Source organism: Micropterus dolomieu, linkage group LG16 (assembly GCF_021292245.1).
Source record: "Micropterus dolomieu isolate WLL.071019.BEF.003 ecotype Adirondacks linkage group LG16, ASM2129224v1, whole genome shotgun sequence".
NCBI lineage: Eukaryota > Metazoa > Chordata > Actinopteri > Centrarchiformes > Centrarchidae > Micropterus > Micropterus dolomieu.
This window is the reverse complement of record NC_060165.1, coordinates 20706080-20727869: the sequence shown is the minus strand read 5'-3', so window position 1 is coordinate 20727869 and position 21790 is coordinate 20706080. Positions and strand designations below refer to the sequence as shown.

Here is a 21790-nt window from a genome sequence, read left to right as displayed (position 1 = left end):
TAATTTTGCTAATTTTTAATTACAGCTCTCAATGATTCATTTATTTGGTCAATACAAAGTGCCCAAAAGTGTTTAAAATCATCAATTGTGATGCAGAATCGCACCAAAGTCTGTGTAGAAAAGTGGAAAATTACAGTATGTGTTAGCCATGTCTGTTCTGTCGGGGGTCTGAGATTTATCTCCTGATATCTGAGTCAGGACACAGCTAACAGTTAAAGTTCCCTAGAAAACTGAATCATCAGATTTAAGAGAAATTAGGCACACCTTGTTTAAAATGTAATCTACATGATCAGGATTGATGCAACACAGATTGTGGAAAACGCTTATGGAGAGTCAAGATGTGGCATGTAAGGCAAAAGGTACTTTTTTGGCAATGACTGCAGGCCAGCTGGGTTTTGCTCTGATTCACTAGGCTGAAACTCATATCTGATACCAAAGGGAACTGAAGCACAGCCTGCTGAGGTAGTTCAGACAGACAATCATAGTCCAGGTCAGCTGAAAGGTCAGTTGAGCTGCATGTTGCCATCACCAACTGGGCGGCCTGTTTAACATGTCAAACTCACCTGCTTAATCTCTGCCTGCTGCTGCTGCTGCTGCAGCCTGGTAGGGATCTATCTCTGTATCTTCACTTGTTTTTAGTTCCTATGCAGTATCTGATTTGATTGAACTGATAGCTGTTGTGTGTGAACAAGACATGTGGGTACAGAGAAACGGAATTAAAAGAGTTTTCCAAAAATAAAACTGAATCAACTAATTGTTTTTTCCAGTAAATGTCGTTGTTACTCATGCTAATGCTAAGCTCAGCAGAAGTGCTGGGGGGGCCAAATGATGATGAATTTACTTTCCAAGGCAAAGCTAAAGTGGATTGAATATATTAACTATGGCCAGATGTGAATTTGACTCATTTTGTTCCTACTTTTCATGCTAAATGTACAGAAAACAACAAAGTTAAGTGGTAAAGTAGTATCTTTTTAGCACCAGTCAAACCATAAAGTACAAAAAGTGGGCATTTTAGTTTTGTTATTATATTTCCTCATTTAAAAGTTGTTGTTTTTTGTAATTCCACACACTATTCAGCAAAGTTATTATACTGTTGTTTTTTAAGGGGAACACAACCAATTTTATGTCAAAGTCAGTTGACATAAATTAATAAACTTGTGAAAACAGTGTCTCTTACTCAAGTATAACATGATTTGAGTTATTCCAGCTTGGGTTTGTAGAGTACAAATGTTTAACAAAACGCCTGCACTGCAAACGGGGTGCGTGGAGTTTGAAATAGGTGGGTGTTTATCAGTCAGGGAGTGATTAATGAAAGGCACTTTACAGATTAATGAAAGGCACTTTACAGTTTTGGAAGGTTTAAGGGAAGGGGTAGGAGTTTTTGGAGCTTGACCCATATGACTAAAAATCTGAATATCTTGTCGTCTTGCTGCTGCTCAGTGGGCCAGTTATTATAAACAATGATTAAACTCAGAGCTTTATTACAAATTGTATTTGAGATTCCAACACTTCCAAAGTGGCCAAATATGTAAATTTGGAGAAATGTGTGTATTTGATGAGTTAAAGCTCATATATCTTAAATGAAGGTTTGGAACACGCAAAAAAATATGTCAGACAGTGTGGAGTAAGATTATTTTTAAGGGAAACTGGATTTTACAGGGATTAAACGAAATGTTACACAGCAGTGCATTTGGGAATTTTGACTTTTGCGGAATAAAATAATGTTTGTTTGTAGAAAAGACTCAGCAACAAGATATCAAGTAAAGTATTGTTTTGCAGTATCTTGAAGAGTTGTTTGTTTCTCTGCCACAACTGGAGTGGGTTGACTGTTTTTTCTTGAGCATTTGTCACTGTTTACTGTTTATAGTGGTCTTATTATTAGCTTGTCAGTCACCTGTCAAGCAAGTCTAACCTGTATGAAAGGTGATGTATGAATTAAGTTTGATTGATTGAATGAAGTAAAGCATCATCTTGGTTCACTTTGTGTACACAGAACAGCTTTAAGTGTTAATGAACTGCTGCAGTGCCTTTTTATAACAGCTCTGTTTACTCGTGCCAGTTTTCAGGATTTCACTGTGTTCACACATCAATCATTAATATTACTCAAATATTGTAGAGCCCTGCTGTTTATGTGTAAACAATCCTTAATTACTGAGGTTGATCCATTCTGAGTAACATCTGAATGTCAAATCAGTTTCAACATCTATGGTAACTTCTGCTTTTCCTGTTCTTGAAGTGACGCAAAAGATTGGAAACCTAGAGACTTTCATGGCGTTTTAGCATACAATTATAAAAGTTCCTGACATGTCCGCATACACTTGACGTAATTTAGCTTGCAATCCCCCTCAAACTCATCCAGTTACCAAACAATTACAAGGCTTTGCATGTTACATCACAGTAGAGGGCCAGATGGGCGAGCGCAGTTGATCCTGGATGCGAGGTCTTTATCCACCTCAGCTGACTCTGTGTTTGACCGACGGAACAGCTGTCTGCTCCGCTGAGGCTCACAAGCACTCGGGCTGCCGGCAGGATGGTCTGCAAAGGTGGAGACGTGCCTGCTGGTAATTTAAGATTTAAAGAAGTGTGTCTGTGTTTCAGCTCCTTACATCACTCGGAGCGATGAGTGTAATAAGGGCAAGATTAGAATATGTGGATTTATGAGCAAGCCCCGATGTCGGACAAACTGTCTGTGTGGTGATTTGAGCTGCTGAGGTCTCTTGGGAAGCTAAATTGCCTTGTTAGTAAGTGGATTGAGTCACTGGGAAATAGACCATGAATTCCCCAGAAAAATGTGATTGAGTAAAGTGCAGCCCTCATCTCTCTCTCTCTCTCTCTCTCTCTCTCTCGCTCTCTCTCGCTGCCTGGACAAATTGAAACAGTGATTTCTCTTGGGCCTCTACACATACACACACACACAAACACACACACACACACACACACACAGAGCCAGTGTTTGCTGCCGAGGCTGCCCATAGCTCTCTTACATAAGCCAACCAGAGTGATACAGCACGTTTGCATTGTTGTAGCAGGAAGTCACGGGGCCATTTGTATTGTGTTTATTTCTAAGATGTTGGCTTTTTCCATTCACTTGTGAGTGTGTGTGTTTGAATGTGAACATCCTGTTGGGCTTGTAGTGTTCTCAAGAGTTGTATAGTAGCCTGCGGCTGTGGTGGAAACGCATTATGCTGTGCTGCATTCACTGTTGTACAGATTTATCACTTTCTCTGCACAAGATCAAACTGAAAGGCTGTTGTTTAGTGCAAATGTCTTGTATTGGGCTGTTTTTAGAGTCACAATGTTCATTAAGTGTACTTGGTTATTAGCTAAACCTTACCTGTACCTGTTTTTCTGTTAATACGTGCTCGTCAAAATAACTCACCTGCTGTTATATCTGTATACCTGCTGTCATTGAACTAACTAACTCTCATTGAAATATTGTGATATGAGACTAGATATTATAATTTGGGAGTTTGGTTATCATGTTTAGGGCCACAATTTCCAATTATTTTCATTATCAGTTAATCTATTAATTCACTTCTTTAATTAATTAATTAATGGGTAATTCTGTTAAATATCAGAAGACAATATAAGAAAATACTCATCAAAGTTTCCCTGAGCCCAAAGGGACGCCCTCCAAAATGCTTCTTTTATCAAGCTAACAGTCCAAAACCAAAAAAGAATCAGTTTACAATTATATATGTGAAAAGCAGCAAATACATACATTTGAGAGCAAAGGTTTGGCAATAAGTTACTCATATAATTAAACTATTATCAGAATTGTTTGGTGATCAACTAATTGTTTCAACACTAATGGTGCAATAGACTAACTTTCAGTAATGTGACCGAAGATTTCTTAACTGTTCTAGTTTTGTGGAATTAAAGAAGGGATGGTCCACTAATTTAGCTTTGCATTTCTGTAAAGCTGAGGAAAAATAATCTAAATGGAAACCGCAGAGAATAAGAAGTAGGGGTCGAAAATACTGGATCCTACTGTTCCCAAAATGCAACTCAATGGCATCTTTTTGTTAGACACTCGTGCCTCCATGCCCTCATTTTGTAACACAGACGTTCTATTATTACTTTGAAATCTCAAGCTCAAGACAAACTGACTCTGATGACATCATCAGTGTTGTTTTCTCTGGCTTTACGAAGCTCCACCTGAGCCACAGGATCCTGTAAACAAAGGTCAGCTCGTGGGAAGTACTACACGGCCTGTACTACTTCCCATAAACTGATCTTTAAGTGTTAAATTAGTGAAGTTCCCCTTTCATCCTAAAACATTAATGAAGAACACCATAGTCATGTCCAAAATATTGCCCTATACAGCAATGTCACGGTGTTAAGTTAGTCAGTTAAAATTACTACTATATTTAAAGTCTGTCCTTCCTCAACTTCTTAGTAACAAAATCAAAACAGCTCCGACTAAAACAGTCCTTGAAAACCTGTTTTCTCAGCTTTTTTCCTTTGCGTGTTCTTGATGAACACACAGTGTTCTGCCAAGGTTAGAACAGTTTTGGTTTATTTGCATGAGAGATTTTCTGTATTCGTGTTTCTGATTTGGACAAAGATGACACTTGTGTGTGGTTGTTTGCTTCTGTGCCAGGAGGACACTGTTAATCAGGTCTGGTAAAAGCCACAGCCGCACAGTCCTGACGAAGTAGTTTAAATTTGTTACTGTTAATAAATACAACCTAAGGATATTTGTTTGTGAACTTTAACTTTGATCATTCCTTATTTAGTCATGAATAATTTATATCAAGAAAGAGATTTGAAGTTTTAAAGTGCTTTAATAGAAGTTATTTTTTTGGGTCAGATTTCCATAGTTTAGCCATTCCTATTGGTTCTGATGATAACTTGATCCTGAGCTCTGCATGTGGACGTAGCACCAGTAATAGAAGTCCACAGAGACAGGAACATGGGCGGTCACACAGTCAGACATGCTGTAAACAAACCCCAACTTTTGCCAAACTTATCTGAAAGAGAAACAAAGTCAAACATCTAACTTGTCACCCAGTCTGTCCATAAACATCCTCCCTGGTTCACCTTTGACCTGCCCCCCTCAGGTGGAGATCAGCCTGCAGAGCAGCTTCCAGCCAGGTATGAAGCTGGAAGTGGCCAATAAGAGCAACCCGGACACGTACTGGGTGGCCACCATCATCACCACATGTGGCCAGCTGCTGCTGCTGCGCTTCAGCGGCTACGGCGAGGACCGCAAGGCCGACTTCTGGTGTGATGTCATGACAGCCGATCTGCACCCGGTGGGCTGGTGCACCCAGAACAACAAGACCCTCATGCCCCCTGAAGGTAGAAAGAAACACTTTGATACACACATTAATCTATTCAGACATGCCAGTGGTATCAATATTAGCAAATTCAGATATCAGGATGTCACACGACATATCTTATATCTCAGATATGAAGGAGGTCCCTCTCTGACCAACGCACATTTTTACTGCTATAAAAATAAAGCCTTCATCATGAATACATTGGGTAAGGAACCAACGGGTAAACAGCCACTGTTAAGGTGTTTATACATTACTGTTCATTATATTTTAATAGAAATAATAAAATAGTAATAACACATGAACTAATGTTACTACCTTATTATGAGACACGGTGCTTTTTGTATTGTGATAACATGATAATCTACAGATGTGAAATCAATTGCGGGTACAGAGATTTAGTATAGTTTACTACAGGGTCATTATTTTCAGCTTTCATGTTTATATATTTAACATTAAAGGTAAAAACAGGCAAGAAAACAATGCTTGTGTATAACCAGTTATTGTATTTATTTTATTAGAGGGATTCTGTCATATAATTCGCTGCTCAATTTGCATTTTCTCCCTGGAAGTTGACAATTTTCCGAGCTGCCCTTGTTGCCGGAGGAAAATGTTTACTGTGAACAAGAGTGCATAAAGCATAAAATATGAGGAAGGATAATGACATGCAGAGGTCCCTGGCCAAACTCAAACTGGGAGATGTTCATGTTTGGCACCGTAACTTCTTGGTCACCAGGGAAGTCTCTTAAAACAACTTTGTCTTTTTCAAGCATAAAAAAATCTGTAAAAATGAAAAAAGATGAGCCTTAACTTTATTTTGTCTTTCAATGATCATACACAAATATTAATACATTTGTGCCACGTGATATGCAATTATCATAATTAATGAAGAGCGTACTAATATTTATTCTATCTCCGTGCGATTGTGAGTACAGCTTTTGTTATATAGTCATTTTCCCATCCTGAATTTACATAAATGTGACTGAAAACTTTAATATCTTTGGCTTAAAAGGACAAAAATATAACATATTGGCACAAATTACCAACTATTGGCTGATTTGCTGCATTTATTCAGAAGTGTCTGTTTATTTAAAGCATTCTTTGAAAGTTAAAGATGGGAGTTGTTCTCATGCCAGCCTGTATGCATAAAAGTCAAACTGAGCGGAAAGACAGGTTTTCCTCAATGTACTTTGATTGTCAAGGCGGCTCAACTGTCTATAACTGACACATCAGACGCTCGCCATAACTTTCAGTTAGAGGCATTCAGCCTCAGCCAGGTTAAATATATTAGACGGGTTGCCTCTTTTCTAAAAACAGTCCATCTCTAGCCTCTGAGAGCTTCTTCTACGCCTGATCTCAACTTTTTCCAACTAAAGCGACGTCCTTAACTTCTTCAGCAGCCGTTCTTCCTAACGTCCCCTCTCACAGCATCACAACTTTGCTGAAGCGTTTACAGCAGAGACATTTCCACCTGCACCGGGCCTTCTCGCCCTCAGATAGATGACTCACCCTCCCCAGCCTCGTTCAGATCATTTATTTTTCTCGACACCTCCCTGTTGATGGATAGCATGTGCCTCCGTTGTTGTGGAGACGACCTGGATATGTTTCCACCTGACTCCGGTGTCCTCGCCCTCACACCAGCTCCATATGTCCTTTTCACCAGCTTCCTCTTTTTGACTTTTGTAGTAGCCGCTGGTTTATAAAATGTCTGTATTCACAAGTTGCTTTATTCACATCTCAGTCTGTCTATCTAGCAGTCTATAACATTGACTTTGCTTTCAACACTGCAGTGAATTAGCTTTTTCTTTTGCCTGTTTTGCTTTGTATAAACACGATATGGCTGAAAAAGGGCTGCAAGTAATGATTAATTAGATAATGGACCAATCTGTTAAGTGTCTTGATTTATCGTCCCTAAAATGTCAGAAAGCATCACACTATTCCAAAACCCAAGTTGACACAAACATATTGCTTGTTTTGTCTGAGCAACAGCCCGAAACCCAAAGATATTCAGATCATAATTCAAATTTAAGAAGCTGCCTCCACTGAATTTGGGACATTTTTCATAAAAAATGTGTTAACCAAATATCTAAATAGTTTCCAATAAATTTTCTGTCAATTAACTGATCAATTTATCGACTACTCATTTCAGGTCTAGACTGAAGAATAGAAATACGTTAGCTTTCCAACAGGATTTAGTAAGAAAAATACGTTTTGGTGTGAAGTTTTAAATATGCGTACATTCAGGGAGACGAGAAATGTGGCTTTACTTTGTGAGAGTTTGAAAAAAAAAAAAGTTATTTTTGTAACTTGCATTCATATTCAGCGCATTTTCATTTGCAATGACTGCTTTGTATATCACAATTTTTATCACACTTTTTCAATATTTAACCAAAACCACCATCAGCATACACATACAGCTTTCTAAAGTGTTTCAGTTGCGTAAATATTACAACTTGTGGGACCTAGGATGTCATGTCTTGGCTAAAGTCCTGAGCTTTGTATGTCCAGCCATCCAACCCGACCTCCTGCCCATTGGTTTAGCGCTGTACAAGGCTGGAATTATGGTTCTCTAAAACTGCATGGAAACTTAATGGGTCTATGTAGAGAAGGGTCTTATGAGAAACCATCAGGGCCTGTATTTATCAAGCTTCTCAGAATTACTCACTGCTAAGAATTCACTTAAGAGTAAAAATATTCCTGGCTCAAAGCTGCGCTTAAAAATTAGTGATTAAGCATCTCTGACCTAATTTAAGTGAAGTGTAGGACTAAAGCTTAAGTGTCAGTCTTAGAGCTGATTCACAACACTTTGCTGTGCCACAAACGGGATTTTGGATGACAACATAGGCAAGGACCAATCACTGAAGAGATTTCCTTATTTAAGATTATTCTCAGATAAATTCACATTGAATGGTGAAATTCTTAAGAGGAGTTTATATTCAACACACATTTGACAATAAAGCATTTTTAAGAGAATACATAATGATATGCAAATTGGAAATGAAAGATAAAAAAAGTTTATCTTTATATGAGTGCCCTAAATTGTTTCCATGACAATTCGGCTTAATGATGGTTGTGATGGCCTCAAATCATCAGCATACACAAAGAAACAAAGTCATCACCACTTTAAATTCAGATGAAAACACATTGCTGTGTAAAGTCCGTGGTGAAATAACATCCCTCACCAACTCGCTGACAAAGATGATGCCTGCTCTGTCCAAACAATACTGTATAATTAACTGGACGTCGTCAAATAATTTAGAAATATTATTCTCTCCTGAAAGATTTGTGCATGTCTCTGTCTCCACAGTGCCATCACAAGCCTTACTGGCAGCTCCTAGCCACTTGAGAGACCTCTGGAGCTGTCTTAAATAAATGGGAGAGTAGGAGTGATTCTTAGCTTTAAGAAATTTGATAACTTGCTTTTATACTTAAGTTTGAAAGTAGACTAAAATTACATGAATTCTCAGCACTTAAGACTAAAACGGCACTTTGCGAAGCTTGATAAATACCGGGCAAGATCGAAAATGAACAAGAAAAAACATGTAAATGTTACACCCAAAATGAGTAAAGGCATAAACAGCCATGCAAACATCTACAAATGATACCCGAGCACAGGCCAGCCTTGAAGACATCACACTTTGCAAGTGAACATAATCCAGGCCGCATTTACACTTCCTTCAAAACATATAAAGAAGTTGGTACTACTGATCACATGATCCTCTACAACAATGGTTCTCAAACTTTTTCTCATCAAGGACCCCTAAACTGACACAAATTAGACCCCAATTTGATAATGGTTCCAGGATCGCCCATCTGATAGGAGTTTCGATGTTTTATTACAGAAAGTGTATAAAAACCCATGACCAAAATATGTTCTCCCACTGCATTACTGGGGACCCCCTGGAAACCCCTCAAGGACCCCTGGGGTTCCCCAGACCCCACTTTTAGAACCACTGCTCTACAAAACATGTCAAAACCCACTCAGTAAATTGAAATAAGCATGAATTTCCCAGACAAGGTTATAAGTTAGATAAGATTTACATTATTCCAACAACACTAAAATGCAAAAAAGTGCTTTTGTGATGTAAAAAAACAACAACTGTACTTTACCCGAGTAAATTTGAATGAGATATTGTATATTTTACTCAAGTACATTTTTCTATCCATCATATTGTGTTTGATCCTAAATTGTGAAAAGTAACTGCAGCGGAGGTTAATTAAGAAATTGTTATATTTCACAGTTTTAACTGACCACTGAGCTCAGCTTCTATTAGCAGTCTCTTCCTGTTCCTCTCAGGAAGCTCATTTTTCAAGTGTTTCCCTTTTTCTTTTAATAATGACGGATAGCTGACATCGCTGCATATTTAATGATGCTAACTGCGGCGTATGTTATATAGTGAGGGCAGTCCTATGTTACCTAAAGAGGCTCCTGCAAAATACTGTCAATTTGTTGACTATGACTTTAAGGAAAGTAGTAAGTTGCTTCTTTTCAAGGCTTTGCATCAGGTTATGCACCTTTTTGTGTGTGTATGTGTTGCTTAGTCAGCAGGAATTTGAGAGCAGAGTAAAGAGAGAGTGTGTATTTTTGAGTGCTTACACCTGTGTTACAGTTACCTGTTTTATTTTTTCCCTTTTTTTGTTTCTCAGATAACATTTACCTAAGAAAAGGTAAGCAGCTCTAACAGTGCCTCTGACTAACTCGCCTGCCCGGCTCACTAGTGGCTAACATGAACTCAACACTGTATCAGCGTTAGGCCTTAGGGCTGCATGTACAGTGTGCTTCCTCCTCCTCTTCTCCTCTTCTTCTTCCTCTTTTCACCTCTCTTCTAACGGAAGTGAGCTAACAGCTCAGTTGTCATGCCTTTGCCTCCTCTTGCATGTGACTCCTTTCTAGCTGAGTTAGTGTGTCTTAGCAGAGTGATAACGCACACACAGACACACACTGCTGCTTGTGACGGCTCCAGTAAGACCAAGCTGCGCTCGTATGATATCGAGTGCAAAACGCAGCAGCTCAGTCACAAATGTGGTGCTTTGATAAACAGCCCCCCTCTCAAGTGCAACAAACAAACTGTGTCAAGTGAGGAAAGGTCACATGTTAAAAAAACTGCTATGTCGTTAGCAGATAAAATCAGTATGTGCCACCAAACTGGACAGGACTTTTCTGAGGCGACACATTTAACTGCTTATGTTATATACAGTCTGGAACAGCTAATTGCACACTTTATTTGGAATGGAAAAATCTTAATTTTTTCACATTTTTTTGCATTTATTGACTGTTAAAGTAAAGTTAAATGCCCCCCCGGTTTTTCCTTTTCTACGTTTGGATGTGAGTGGGTGGGGTATCATTAGGGATGTAAGGAAATTTTTTGATATGACAAAAGATTATGATAAAACATGTAAAAAAAACAAAAAAACCCCAGACAAATAACCATCATGTGCTCTGTGAGACCAATGTAGTGTTTTCCGACAGCCAAAAGAGCTCCTCTCAGAACTCTGGATGTAAAAGTATTTTATATATACAATTTTGCCAAATGTTCTAATATATATATTTAAAATGTACTACATGAACTATGAACATTTGGCAAAATTGTGTCACCACAGGGTTTATAAGTAGCTGTTACACATGATCTTCCACAGCATATGAAGTTGTCACTGAACTGTAGATGTTCAAATTCCTGTTTTTAAGAAGGATTTTAAGAACCTCTCATCCATTTCAGATATGTAAAGCTGAATAGATATCCATGAGATTAGCACTTAAACCCTTATTTGGTAGCGGAGTGATGTTGAGTCTAATGGTACAGTGCTGTTCTTTAAAAGGTCAGATCATACATATTACAAAAAACCTGTAACCTGTTGTCAGTGTAAATCTGTGGAGTAATGGGGATATTATTTCTGGAAATATACAGTATGTTTCTGATCACCTTTTCTTTTAAAAAGTCAGTGCTGTGAGCACCACAAAAGATTCCATTCACCTCCTTTGTATTTAAATGACGGCAGAAATCTTCCGATATTTGACTGAATCAAACCAAACAAGAAAAACAGCCTTTTAAGGAAAGCTCAAGATGTGAAACAGAAAAAGCAGCAAGTACATGTCAGTTTAGTTTTAGTCATTGTTACATAATAATTAAAATATCTGTAAGGCTCAGTGCAGAAGTTAAAACGCAACCTGATGAAAACACATGAATATGGGGAAGGTTTTTACATAAAGCTCAGCTTTTAGAAAATATTTTAAAAAAGGGGCTGTGATTTTTCCACCCTGAGATGTTAGAGGCAGTTTCACTATGATCTGTTTCACAGTTTCTGTTAGACTGCTCTACATAAAGCAGTATCACAGTGGTTTAAAAAAATTCCCTCATGAGGCTAGTTTCCAAACTTTTTGACAAATTTGCAGGCCCGCCTCCCTTTCAATAACCATGCCTTCCTCCCCCTCCCAGTTTGGGAGAACATGAAATACCTGAATACATATTGATGTAAACAATTGTTTCAGTTGGACAAGCCACATAAAACGTACGCACTTAAATCCCTCGTCAAACTCGCTGACTCACTCGTGAAACTCGCCCACACACCGTCTCCCTCTCAGCTCCTTCACTTCAAATGCCCCTCTGCTAAGTGATGCGTTTAGCAAAGCTTTTGTGCTCATCAAATCAGCACCTGTATCAATCAGGATCTCTGTTTGCTAGAACAGCGCAAGAGTCTGTAGCAACGCAAGCACTTTTGTTGCATCATTCACGTTGCAATTTTAGAAATTAAGTCATTTGAAAGATAGGATCAGGATGAACTTTTAGATTATTCTATCCCACCTTTAATGACCTCATGTCCTTCTAAGAGATGAAATATTAGCTGGAAATTACTCCTCATTTATATGTGGTAACTCATGTCATCCTAAATTACAAATATGCAAGTTTTTCCAAAATAATGGACCTGTTTTGTGTATTTATTATAAATATTACATTTTTGGACAGGAAATTGCACGAAATCTTTTTTCAGGAGTAAAAGCAGATCTTTAGAAATAAATATTTTTCTCTATGAGCCTTTGCCCGGGAAGCCAGAAGATTAAATTCAGACAGTGGGAACTGAATTTAACCGAATGTACATATTTATGGTATTTTGACTGTATATGCAGCCTCGGGGTCGGGCTCGGGGAGGGAAGCTTGTTCAAACAGAGCCGAGTTCCTACTGTGAATTCCCTCAGTCTCCCATGTGTGCATGAATGTGTGTGTGTGTGTGTGTGTGTTTATGTGTGCGCATGTGTTTAGGGTACATTCATCTATTCATGTAAAGAGCTTTTTAAAGCTACATCACAAGTTTGGTCATGTGGTAAGGTGGCTGCTCGCTGAACAGATCCTGACAGAGATCATTTGCATAATGAATTCACCACACTGCTCCCTGCCAGAGCCTGCTGGGGATGATGCTCTGAGATAGACCTGTCTTGTGTCACGGTGCGTGAAGTGTGGTGTGGTGTTTTAAGAGTTAGGCCGCTTTCAGGCTGACTGTAGCAAAAAACACACTAGGGGCTGCTTTACTTTGGGTATGACCCCAAACCCTGAAACATTTAGCATTGCTGTGGTGCAGGAATTGATTTATAGTTAAGTGTTGGATTTTACCCGATAGTGCTTTAATTATATACCGCAAAGTAAACTTGATTTAGGGGTCCAACCAACGATTTTTAAATTTTAACTGATGTTATGATTCTTTTCTTGTTTAATTTTTATCAAGATTAATCTCCAGTTTCCTAAAGATACCAGCTTCATATTGCTTGTTTTACCCACTAACAGTCCAAAAACCCCAACATACTCTTATCAGAGAAGAGAAAGGAGAGCAGCTGGAACAAAAGAATATTTGAAATTTTTGCATTAATGATTAATTGTAAATAGTTGCTGATCGGCTAATTGATTAATCACCCAATTGTTTTAGCGCTGCTGTGTTTACGTTCTTTTATTCAGCCTTGTAAGACAGAGAGATGATTGAAAGCCTTGCCGCGTCTTACTACTGAAGAGGAGGCTATTGTTGCTGATCGCTGCCTTGTAACCTGAGCATTGCTTAATGTTTTCTTCACTGCAACAGCGTCCGTGTGTATTAGCAGTCTCACATGGTTAATACATTAGCTGCCGTAGTGTTGAGTTCATCAAGCCATTTAACATCTCTACATGCCTAAACACGAGGTGTAGTGACTACGGCATAGCCCTGCAAATAAGGGTTTAAATAGTTAAACTTGTATTTTATAAGTTGCATGTTATTTTATGCTCTGACTCTGACTCTCCTCACTTAAATGAATACCTTATTGTCGGCTAACAGCTCACTACGATCAATGAAGGTAGTCAGACAGACAGACAGCTCTGGTTTGGTTAACATTTCACCGACGCCCCCCCCCCTGCTGTAACCTCGAGATTTGAATAACCCCATAATGCGAGTGTGTATATGCTGTATACGAGTGTGTGTTTTCCTATTGGTATGATTGATTAGGCTTCATGTAGTCATTCAGTTTTCAGCCGTGTGCGTCTTGAGTAGGTTTCCATGAATGGGGAACAATTAAAGTCAGTCTACGTCAAAACAGACAGACACACAATGGTAATAACTACGCACACACACATCTTCACTGTATGTGCTCTGTTCCCGTGGGCCTCTTTAGCACTTACTGCAAACACATCACTAAGGTAATTCATATTTACACAAATTGCTCTAATATACCCTGCCCTCTCATGAACAGGGCTATAAAAATGTTAACAATATGGCGTCTGAACCTGTCCGGCTATAATTCAGCCAAACACAACAGCGACAGTCTTTCACTAAACACACAAATTGCTCTGTGTGACATTTTACATGCGGCAGCGTGCTGTAGTCATTATGCTCAGGACCTGTTTGGAAAGCCCATCAGTTAAAATGGAAATAGGTAATTGTTTGACTTGACTTGGCTTTCTTCCCTTGTGCGTTCAGGGCTGTTCATCTCCATGCCAGTGCATAATGACTGGATAAGACAGAGGGGGAATCGAGCGTAATTTGCTCCCATTAACTCTGATTACAATCTGTTGCACTGCTGTGATCGCAGCTAAAAACACAGAGATGATTTTTCTTCTTTAATTATAACATTGATTATCCAAAGTAAAGCTTTTAAATAAGGCTCGTGCACAGAGATGAGGAGCTGGTACAATACGCAAATAAGTTAAGTTTCATACATGTAAATTCATATTTGTTTTTTAATGGTAGATATTTGCTTGGAGACTTCCGCCAGCTTTGGTGCGGCCTGGGCCTCCGGGAGGAGGAGGGAGAGGGTAGCTGCATGGGCGAAGAGGGGGGCGTTTTGAGGATCTCCTCCCCCAAGGTTAATTAGGCACTTATTGTTATGTGAAAGTCAGGCTTTCTACATGTCTGCTGCCTTTGTGATGGAAATATAGAAAAATAAATCATTATGTATAGAAAAATGCACTACAGTATAATGAAACTGCAAGCTGGAGGAGGGAAGGGGGGTGGGGGTAAGAGAAAGAGAGAGAGAGTTTGCATGTTTTAGCTTCTGCTACTTTGGCTGAGCTCTAAATGGCTTCATGACTAACCTCGGCAGGATCTGTAAAAATAGTTTATCTATTTCTGCGCACCCGAGATCAACACAGGAGTGTGTATTGAGCGTGTGTGTGTGTGTGTGTGTGTGTGTGTGTGCTTACAAAGTCCAGCAGCAGCAAGGGGGAAAAAAAGTCTCACAGGAAAAAACACTATTATTAAACAGGCGTACAGAGCGCGTCTAGGCCATTGAGGCGTTCGCAGTTGACGTTACCTTCACAGGAAAACAATTTAATTTCTTTAACAGCAAATTCCACGGTTGTTGAATTGACCTCTGGAGTCCAGAGCCACAAGAGGATTTATTGATTTGGTCTCATAAGTCAATTATGCATTTAAAATCCTGAGCAGCCTCTGTGGAGCTGTCGGTTACATTTACTCAAAACTGATTTAAAAAGGGATAATAATAACTGTAATAACAAAATTTAAAGCACTTTTCTAGCTGTCTAGCAACTGTTTCCAAAAAAAACCCAACACATTTTCTACAGAACTACACAATGTTTAAGTTTTAAATTGTAAAAGGGGAAACTGCAGAGCGATTCAGCTTCATTTTCTAAACCAGTATATGAGAGTTTGAAAGTGCCAGTCCCCTGTCATGCTTAAGGTTGGAGTTCTAAAACCTTAACACCTGTGGGTTAAATGTTTACATTTTGAGAAAGAAATGGATATATTTTCATGTGTAATAGTGTGTGTGAAGGCTGAAAGTACTTTTATTCTCGTCTTAAAAGCCACAACTTCACACTGTGGTAGTTCATCACTCTCACTCGCCTCCCTGTAAACATTCAGTAATATAAAAAACATTAAGGACACTTCTTTGTGAAATGTTATTTGAAGCGTCAGTTCAAGTGTGAAACTTACTTGTACAAACTTACTGTTTATCCTGTACAAACTTACTGTTTGTCCTGTTCAGAGCCAGCCGTTGCACAGACGGGGACAAGATGTCATTAAATAATCGTACAAATATGTTTAATTACAGAAGTGGCGAAATGGCATTCATCAAAGTCGAAATGGAAACTGGAGACCTTATCTCTTAATTATGACTTCTGCATCTCATAATTACAATATCCGCTAACAGGTCTAACAATGTGTGCTGTGACCTGATAAGAAATTTCACCTGTATTGCCGCAGCAAACATTTTTATTCCATGCTTTATTTTGAGAGCTGTGACAACCATAATTATGAGGTGGTAATTAAGTCATAATTAATTACTGGTTTGTAGCCGTTTATACAAAGGAAAAAGTGACAGATATAGTTGTGTGAAGAATGAAAAAAGATAGTTCACACCCTGCCTACATTCATGCCTCTGCACACCTGGCCAATCATTGGTCGTAATCAGAAAGTTAAAATTACTGGACGCAGTTGCCCCCGTGTAGGTTTCACACGGTGAAAAGCACTTTGTTTAGTAAAAGTAAAAGTGCGGTTTAAGTGTAATCACTGAAAGTAGCTGAAGTATCCCCTGAACTGCGAAAAGCATAAAATGTCAAAACAAAAGGGAGTGCTGATGTGAACGAGTTAACTGAACAATAAAAGAGAAAACCTTTTTAGTGAAGTGAAGAACTACTTAAAATACAATTTGTGAAGAAAAATCTTTCCTTTTTTTATGATTTAACTTACTGGTGGGCCGTTATTTTAGCTGTTAATGTGGATTCTTCTGTCTTTTGAAAATAAAACCCCTGTGGTTTATGTTTTGTTTGGGTTTTTTTCAGATGTTCACTGAAGACTTGGAAATGTACAAAAAAAAAAAAAAAATGGACAAATAAGATCTTGATAAACAAGGCTCAGAGAGGAATGTGCTGTCTTGGCTCTTTACATTAGAAAATTCACCCCCAGCAAAACAAATATAACAAAAACACTCTACTGGGACAAATAACCTAAACCCAGAATATATTTTAGTCATTATCAGCAGTAGTGTGTTTCAATGTATGGACTACATTTCAGTTTCACTTCAGCTTGATGCTAATCGTTGCTGCAGGGAATGTCAGTTCACACAGTGTGTTGTCATTCTGTGACTGTGACTCATTTGGCAACATTTCAGTGGCAACAAGTGTCAGAGTTTTCTGTAAGTGACTAACAGGAAAAACATGTATGACACTGAAGGCCGCTCAGCATCTTCCTTGAATTCCCTGGAATGTAAGCTCTGGATTTTTGGGGGAGGGATAAACAGGAGGCTGATATCAGGAGTCAAAAGCAAATCGAAAGCTAGTGTAGGAAACAAGAAGCAGACAAAAAAACACATGTTCCCATGAAAATCTACTGGAACTTGGGTTTTTTAGCATGAAGCCAGAGCTCTGGTCCACCTGTGTGTTCTTGTATTGGTCACATCGGGATTCACCTCTTACGTGGTCCCCACAAGGTTATCTGTCAACAAATGGAGTGAATTCCAGCCTAAATATCAAGGCACACTGCTTGTTACAGTACAAAAGTTTAAATGCCTTTTTATTATTGTGGGTTCATGATTAAAAACAACACCAACATGTATTAAATTATATTATTATTGCATAGCTGAAGTCCTTATCGCAGGTTCAAGACACAAGTTTTCATACCAAAGCCGATGAAATGAACACTGAAGTAATGTTAACAGTGTTGACATAACTGAGACCAAGTTGGTTTCATTGCACAGATCTAATAATTAAAGAGTCAAGACTTGCCTGTCTTTGTCTAGTTTATTTTCATTTCATTTTTTTCTTCTCCAAAATATATCTTTAGACTGAATGTTTTTGCTTTCAAGTCTTAAGCAAGTGCTAATTTTTGTGACTTGCGTCTGACATGAGTCAAAACATTTGATAGCGTTTTAGCCTTTAAGTCACCGTGTCCTCACAAGTGACCAAAACAACAATGTATGTGTGTGAGACAGATGTGTGTGTGTCTGATTTATGGGGTCTATGGACAAGCAAGTGCAGGCTAATAAAACAGTCCTGATCTAAATCCAACCTTCATGAAGGTTATAATAGATTATAATAATAGTTCTTGTTGAAATTGTTTTACTGAAGGTGTTAAACTATATAATAACTTTGTAGGAGTTAGTTTGTACTGCTGTTGAACTGTATTGCGTTATAAAGTGAGGTGTTTCTGTTATTTAACCTACGCTCTGATATAAGTAGAGTGGACAAAATGTTAGAAACACCTTCCCAGATTTCATGACAAAGCCCTATTAATACAACACTGGGTTTTTACGGGGGAAAGCCCTAATTTGAATTCATTTAAATTCTGCTAGTGCCTTTATTTTTATCTTCGTCATCTAGGCACGTAGCATTATTTTTTCTTATATTTATATTTCCATTAATATGCTTATTTTAGCATTATTGAAGGTTTTCTTTCCCTCATTTGTGTCCCACATCTGTTTCTTAGTGTCACCCTGAATCTCACATTTTCAGTTCTGGTGGGGGGTGCCTTCATATGTGGTATTAAGCCTGACACAAAACCTAATTTGAGGCAACGTGACATCAGCCTCAACAGTCATTTTGAATTCATGCACCATTTACCGCTCGCAGAGGAAGTTGCAAGTCACCTGGTAACCTTTTGATATCTGAAATTTTGAATGAAACCCGTTTCTGTTCCCACCACTCTTTTCACATCTCTACACAGAAATAACCGCCCCCGCGACTGCTCTACAAAGAGCCATAATCAAAAGGTTTTTTTTGGCTAATTATTCTCTTTTTATTTTCTTCTCAAATTTGCAGCTGTTACTGTGCACACATGACACCGTTCGAGAAGACATTAGTTAGTTCTTTTCATTTTGATGGGTTTACTTCTTCACAAACTTGCCTGATGTGATGTTTTTTTCTTACTATTCTATTGTACATACAAACCTAAAAAATGTGATCTCAACCATAAATCAGAACTGAGCAGTGATGTTTGTATTAATGTCAAATTTGGAGACACATTGTTGAAATACACATCATTTCCTTGAAAAACGTTCTAGAAGGAATGCTGTGTGTTTGTTTGTATATGCATGCACTTACTCACGCATGCTGTTCTCTGGTGACTACACTAACAGTGCAACATAGAGGTTATTAATTTAGCATGACACAACAACACAACAGTATGCTCACTTTCCACACTTTTATTGTTTGCTAGCAACTCAGTCTTGGCTCTGTGTTTTTGTATATTTTGCAGCCATCAAGGAGAAATACAACGATTGGACAGAGTTCCTCATTCAGGACCTGACCGGTTCCAGGACGGCACCGGCCAACCTGCTGGAGGGGGTGAGTGTATTCACATTGAGAATCACTTACTCATGTCGAGATTCATATTTTCTACAATCCTAAATCAGTTCAAATCAAAATGTTTTTGTAGAACTTAATGTAAAATGCTAAATAGGCTCCACAGCTTTATTTTCATTGACTGTAAATGTTTGGACACATTTTGGACATGGCTTAGCTTTTAGCGCCTGTGAAAAATATTCAGATCAAAATAATATGAAACAAGCTAACCGATCTCACTCTCAGTCATCAAAATTAGTCATTTGGAGCATTTCATGCCTTTATTTGAAAAGGGGCAGTTGAAAGATAACAGGAAATGAGGAGAGACAGAAGGGGGGTGGGGTGGTAACATGCAACAAAGGACTTTTGCTGGAGTTGAACCGGAGGACATTTGGGTTCATGGCTGGCACTTTAACCCCTCAGCAACCGGGGTACCTCTTTCAATCTTCTCATCTTACTCTCGGCAAGAGAGCGAATAACTGTATTTCCCAGAATGTCAAATTATTTCTGTAAACTTAAAAAAAAAAAAAAACACACAAAAAGGAAAACACATGCTAGAAAGGAAACCGCCCACTGATGCAAAACTAAAGCACTTAAAAACAGGTACAAAAAGAGAAAACCTGCATCTTTAAAACTGATCGATCTGTTGACTGAAACATTGAATGTTTGAATACTTTTTAATAGTTTCTCTTAGCAAGTAAATTCAAGTGTTTTGCATTAGCTGGCCTCTTTTGAGATGAAACATAATTGGCAACGTCCAAGCGGGCAGGCTAATAATATGGTCATCTTATACAGCCTGAATAAAAAGCTTTTTTATTCAGGTTGTATAACATCAACTTCCTCTTTTGTTATCTCTCCCCTTTTTTCATTGCCTGTACTGTAAGTCAAAAGCTCTGCCTACTGAGGTCTGACTCACCCAGTAAACAATGGCATGATCTCTGTCTTTAGAGCAGCTCTGTGTCCAAGAGATTTCTGAATAAATGAAAACCGTCTGTCTGTCTGTCTGTCAGCCTCTGAGAGGTAAGAACACCGTGGATCTGATCGTCGAGGGCTCAGTCATGGAGCTTCAGGATGTGTCAGACCCTTTCCTTTATTGGCCTGTCCGAGTTATCCAGAACGTTGGGGGGAGACTCCGTCTACGCTACGCCGGTCTCTCCGACGACCACCAGGCTCAGGACACCTGGCTATTCTACCTGGATGTCAGGCTCCGCCCGCTCGGCTGGGCTCTGGAGAACAAGCTCACCTTAGAACCGCCCACAGGTGATTATCTAATCTGCTCACACCTTTTCATTTGCCGTTGGCCTGAAGCTGCTGTGGTGACGAGGAGGAACTATAATTTCCCCAAAACTTAATTACAGTGTGTCAGAAAGTAATTTTGTCTTATAAGATTGTTTTATATTTATTGATTTATTTGAAATATTGGCACCGACTTCCAACATTACTAGATGTTGGAAGTCTGTGCCAACTGCTATGGTGTTTCTGAAGGCCAATGCCAATTAATCTTGCACTAAAAGTGCTCTAACCGCAATCCAATGTTAAGTGGTGATATTAACTATAACTTTTAAATCAGGGCTGTGCAGTGTTTGCATTGTATGACTACTGTGAAGTGTTGGGACACACAGATACAGATTTTTTTTTTTGAATTTAAATAGATTTAACTGGAAATTTAAAGGGAACATCAGGAGTTAACTTAAAGTCACTGCACAGTAAGAGTCGAATTCCCGTCATGACAGCAGTTTAAAACACTGACATTATGTATTTTAGGGCACGTTCAGACCTGGAAGGTCCTGCTAGCTCCCCCCTATCTATTGTCCAGGTCCCTTACCACACCATGCCATTTACCATTTTCCCTGAATATTGTTGGATATTGTTACTATTGTTATTAAAAAACATGAAAAAAGCACATAATTGAATAACAAACAACAACAATTATTATTATTTTACCAGGGAACAAAAAGCCATGGGAATAGTAATTATATTTAATTCATAAGTGAATGTTCCTCCCAGAAACTGTGTGTGAACCCAGACACTGTTTACTTGGAAGGGGCACTTAATAAGTTGGGGGTCTGGGAAAGATTTAGAGCATTAAAGACTTAATTTCCTGCATTCTGGTGAAAATTTTTGCTCCAATTTCTGCACCACGTTATGGTGGAAACAATGGTGGAGACAAACACAAAATTCAGGTGGTCAAAATATAAAACTATAATGCAGTAAGGCTCTGAGGCATTCTTTATTGCTTTTAAATATGTTTCTCCTGTAGATCAACTAACTTCATATCATCCCTGCTGAGTCAACATACATGATTTAGTCTTCCCTCCTCTTTTGTGTCTTTTGTTTGGGGAAATAATCTCTTTAAATGTGACTGCGGCACCTTTTCACCAAAACGAAACTACAGTGGGTACGGAAAGTATTCAGACCCCTTTAAATTTTTCACTCTTTGTTTCATTGCAGCCATTTTCCAAAAATCAAAAAAGTTCATTTTATTTCTCAGTAATGTACACTCAGCACCCCATCTTGACAGAAAAAAACAGAAATGTAGAAATTTTTGCAAATTTATTAAAAAAGAAAAACTGAAATATCACATGGTCATAAGTATTCAGACCCTTTGCTTAGTATTTAGTAGAAGCACCCTTTTGATCTAATACAGCCATGAGTCGTTTTGGGAAAGATGCAACAAGTTTTTCACATCTGGATTTGGGTATCCTCTGCCATCCCTCCTTGCAGATCCTCTCCAGTTCTGTCAGGTTGGATGGTAAA

At 38.6% G+C, this 21790-nt stretch overlaps 1 protein-coding gene across 4 annotated transcripts in view; it reads left to right on the top strand.

Annotated features, from left to right (window-relative positions):
- sfmbt2 (Scm like with four mbt domains 2) overlaps positions 1–21790 on the top strand; it is a 56523-nt gene that overhangs the window by 10662 nt on the left and 24071 nt on the right. For 3 of the 4 annotated variants that reach the window (XM_046072272.1, XM_046072268.1, XM_046072269.1), the window contains exons 4-7: positions 5064–5304; positions 9930–9950; positions 18948–19036; positions 20044–20293. In XM_046072272.1, the coding sequence (XP_045928228.1) occupies positions 5064–5304; positions 9930–9950; positions 18948–19036; positions 20044–20293 (601 nt within the window). The remainder of the gene's footprint in view (positions 1–5063; positions 5305–9929; positions 9951–18947; positions 19037–20043; positions 20294–21790) is intronic. The other variant, XM_046072271.1, reaches the window with a different exon arrangement.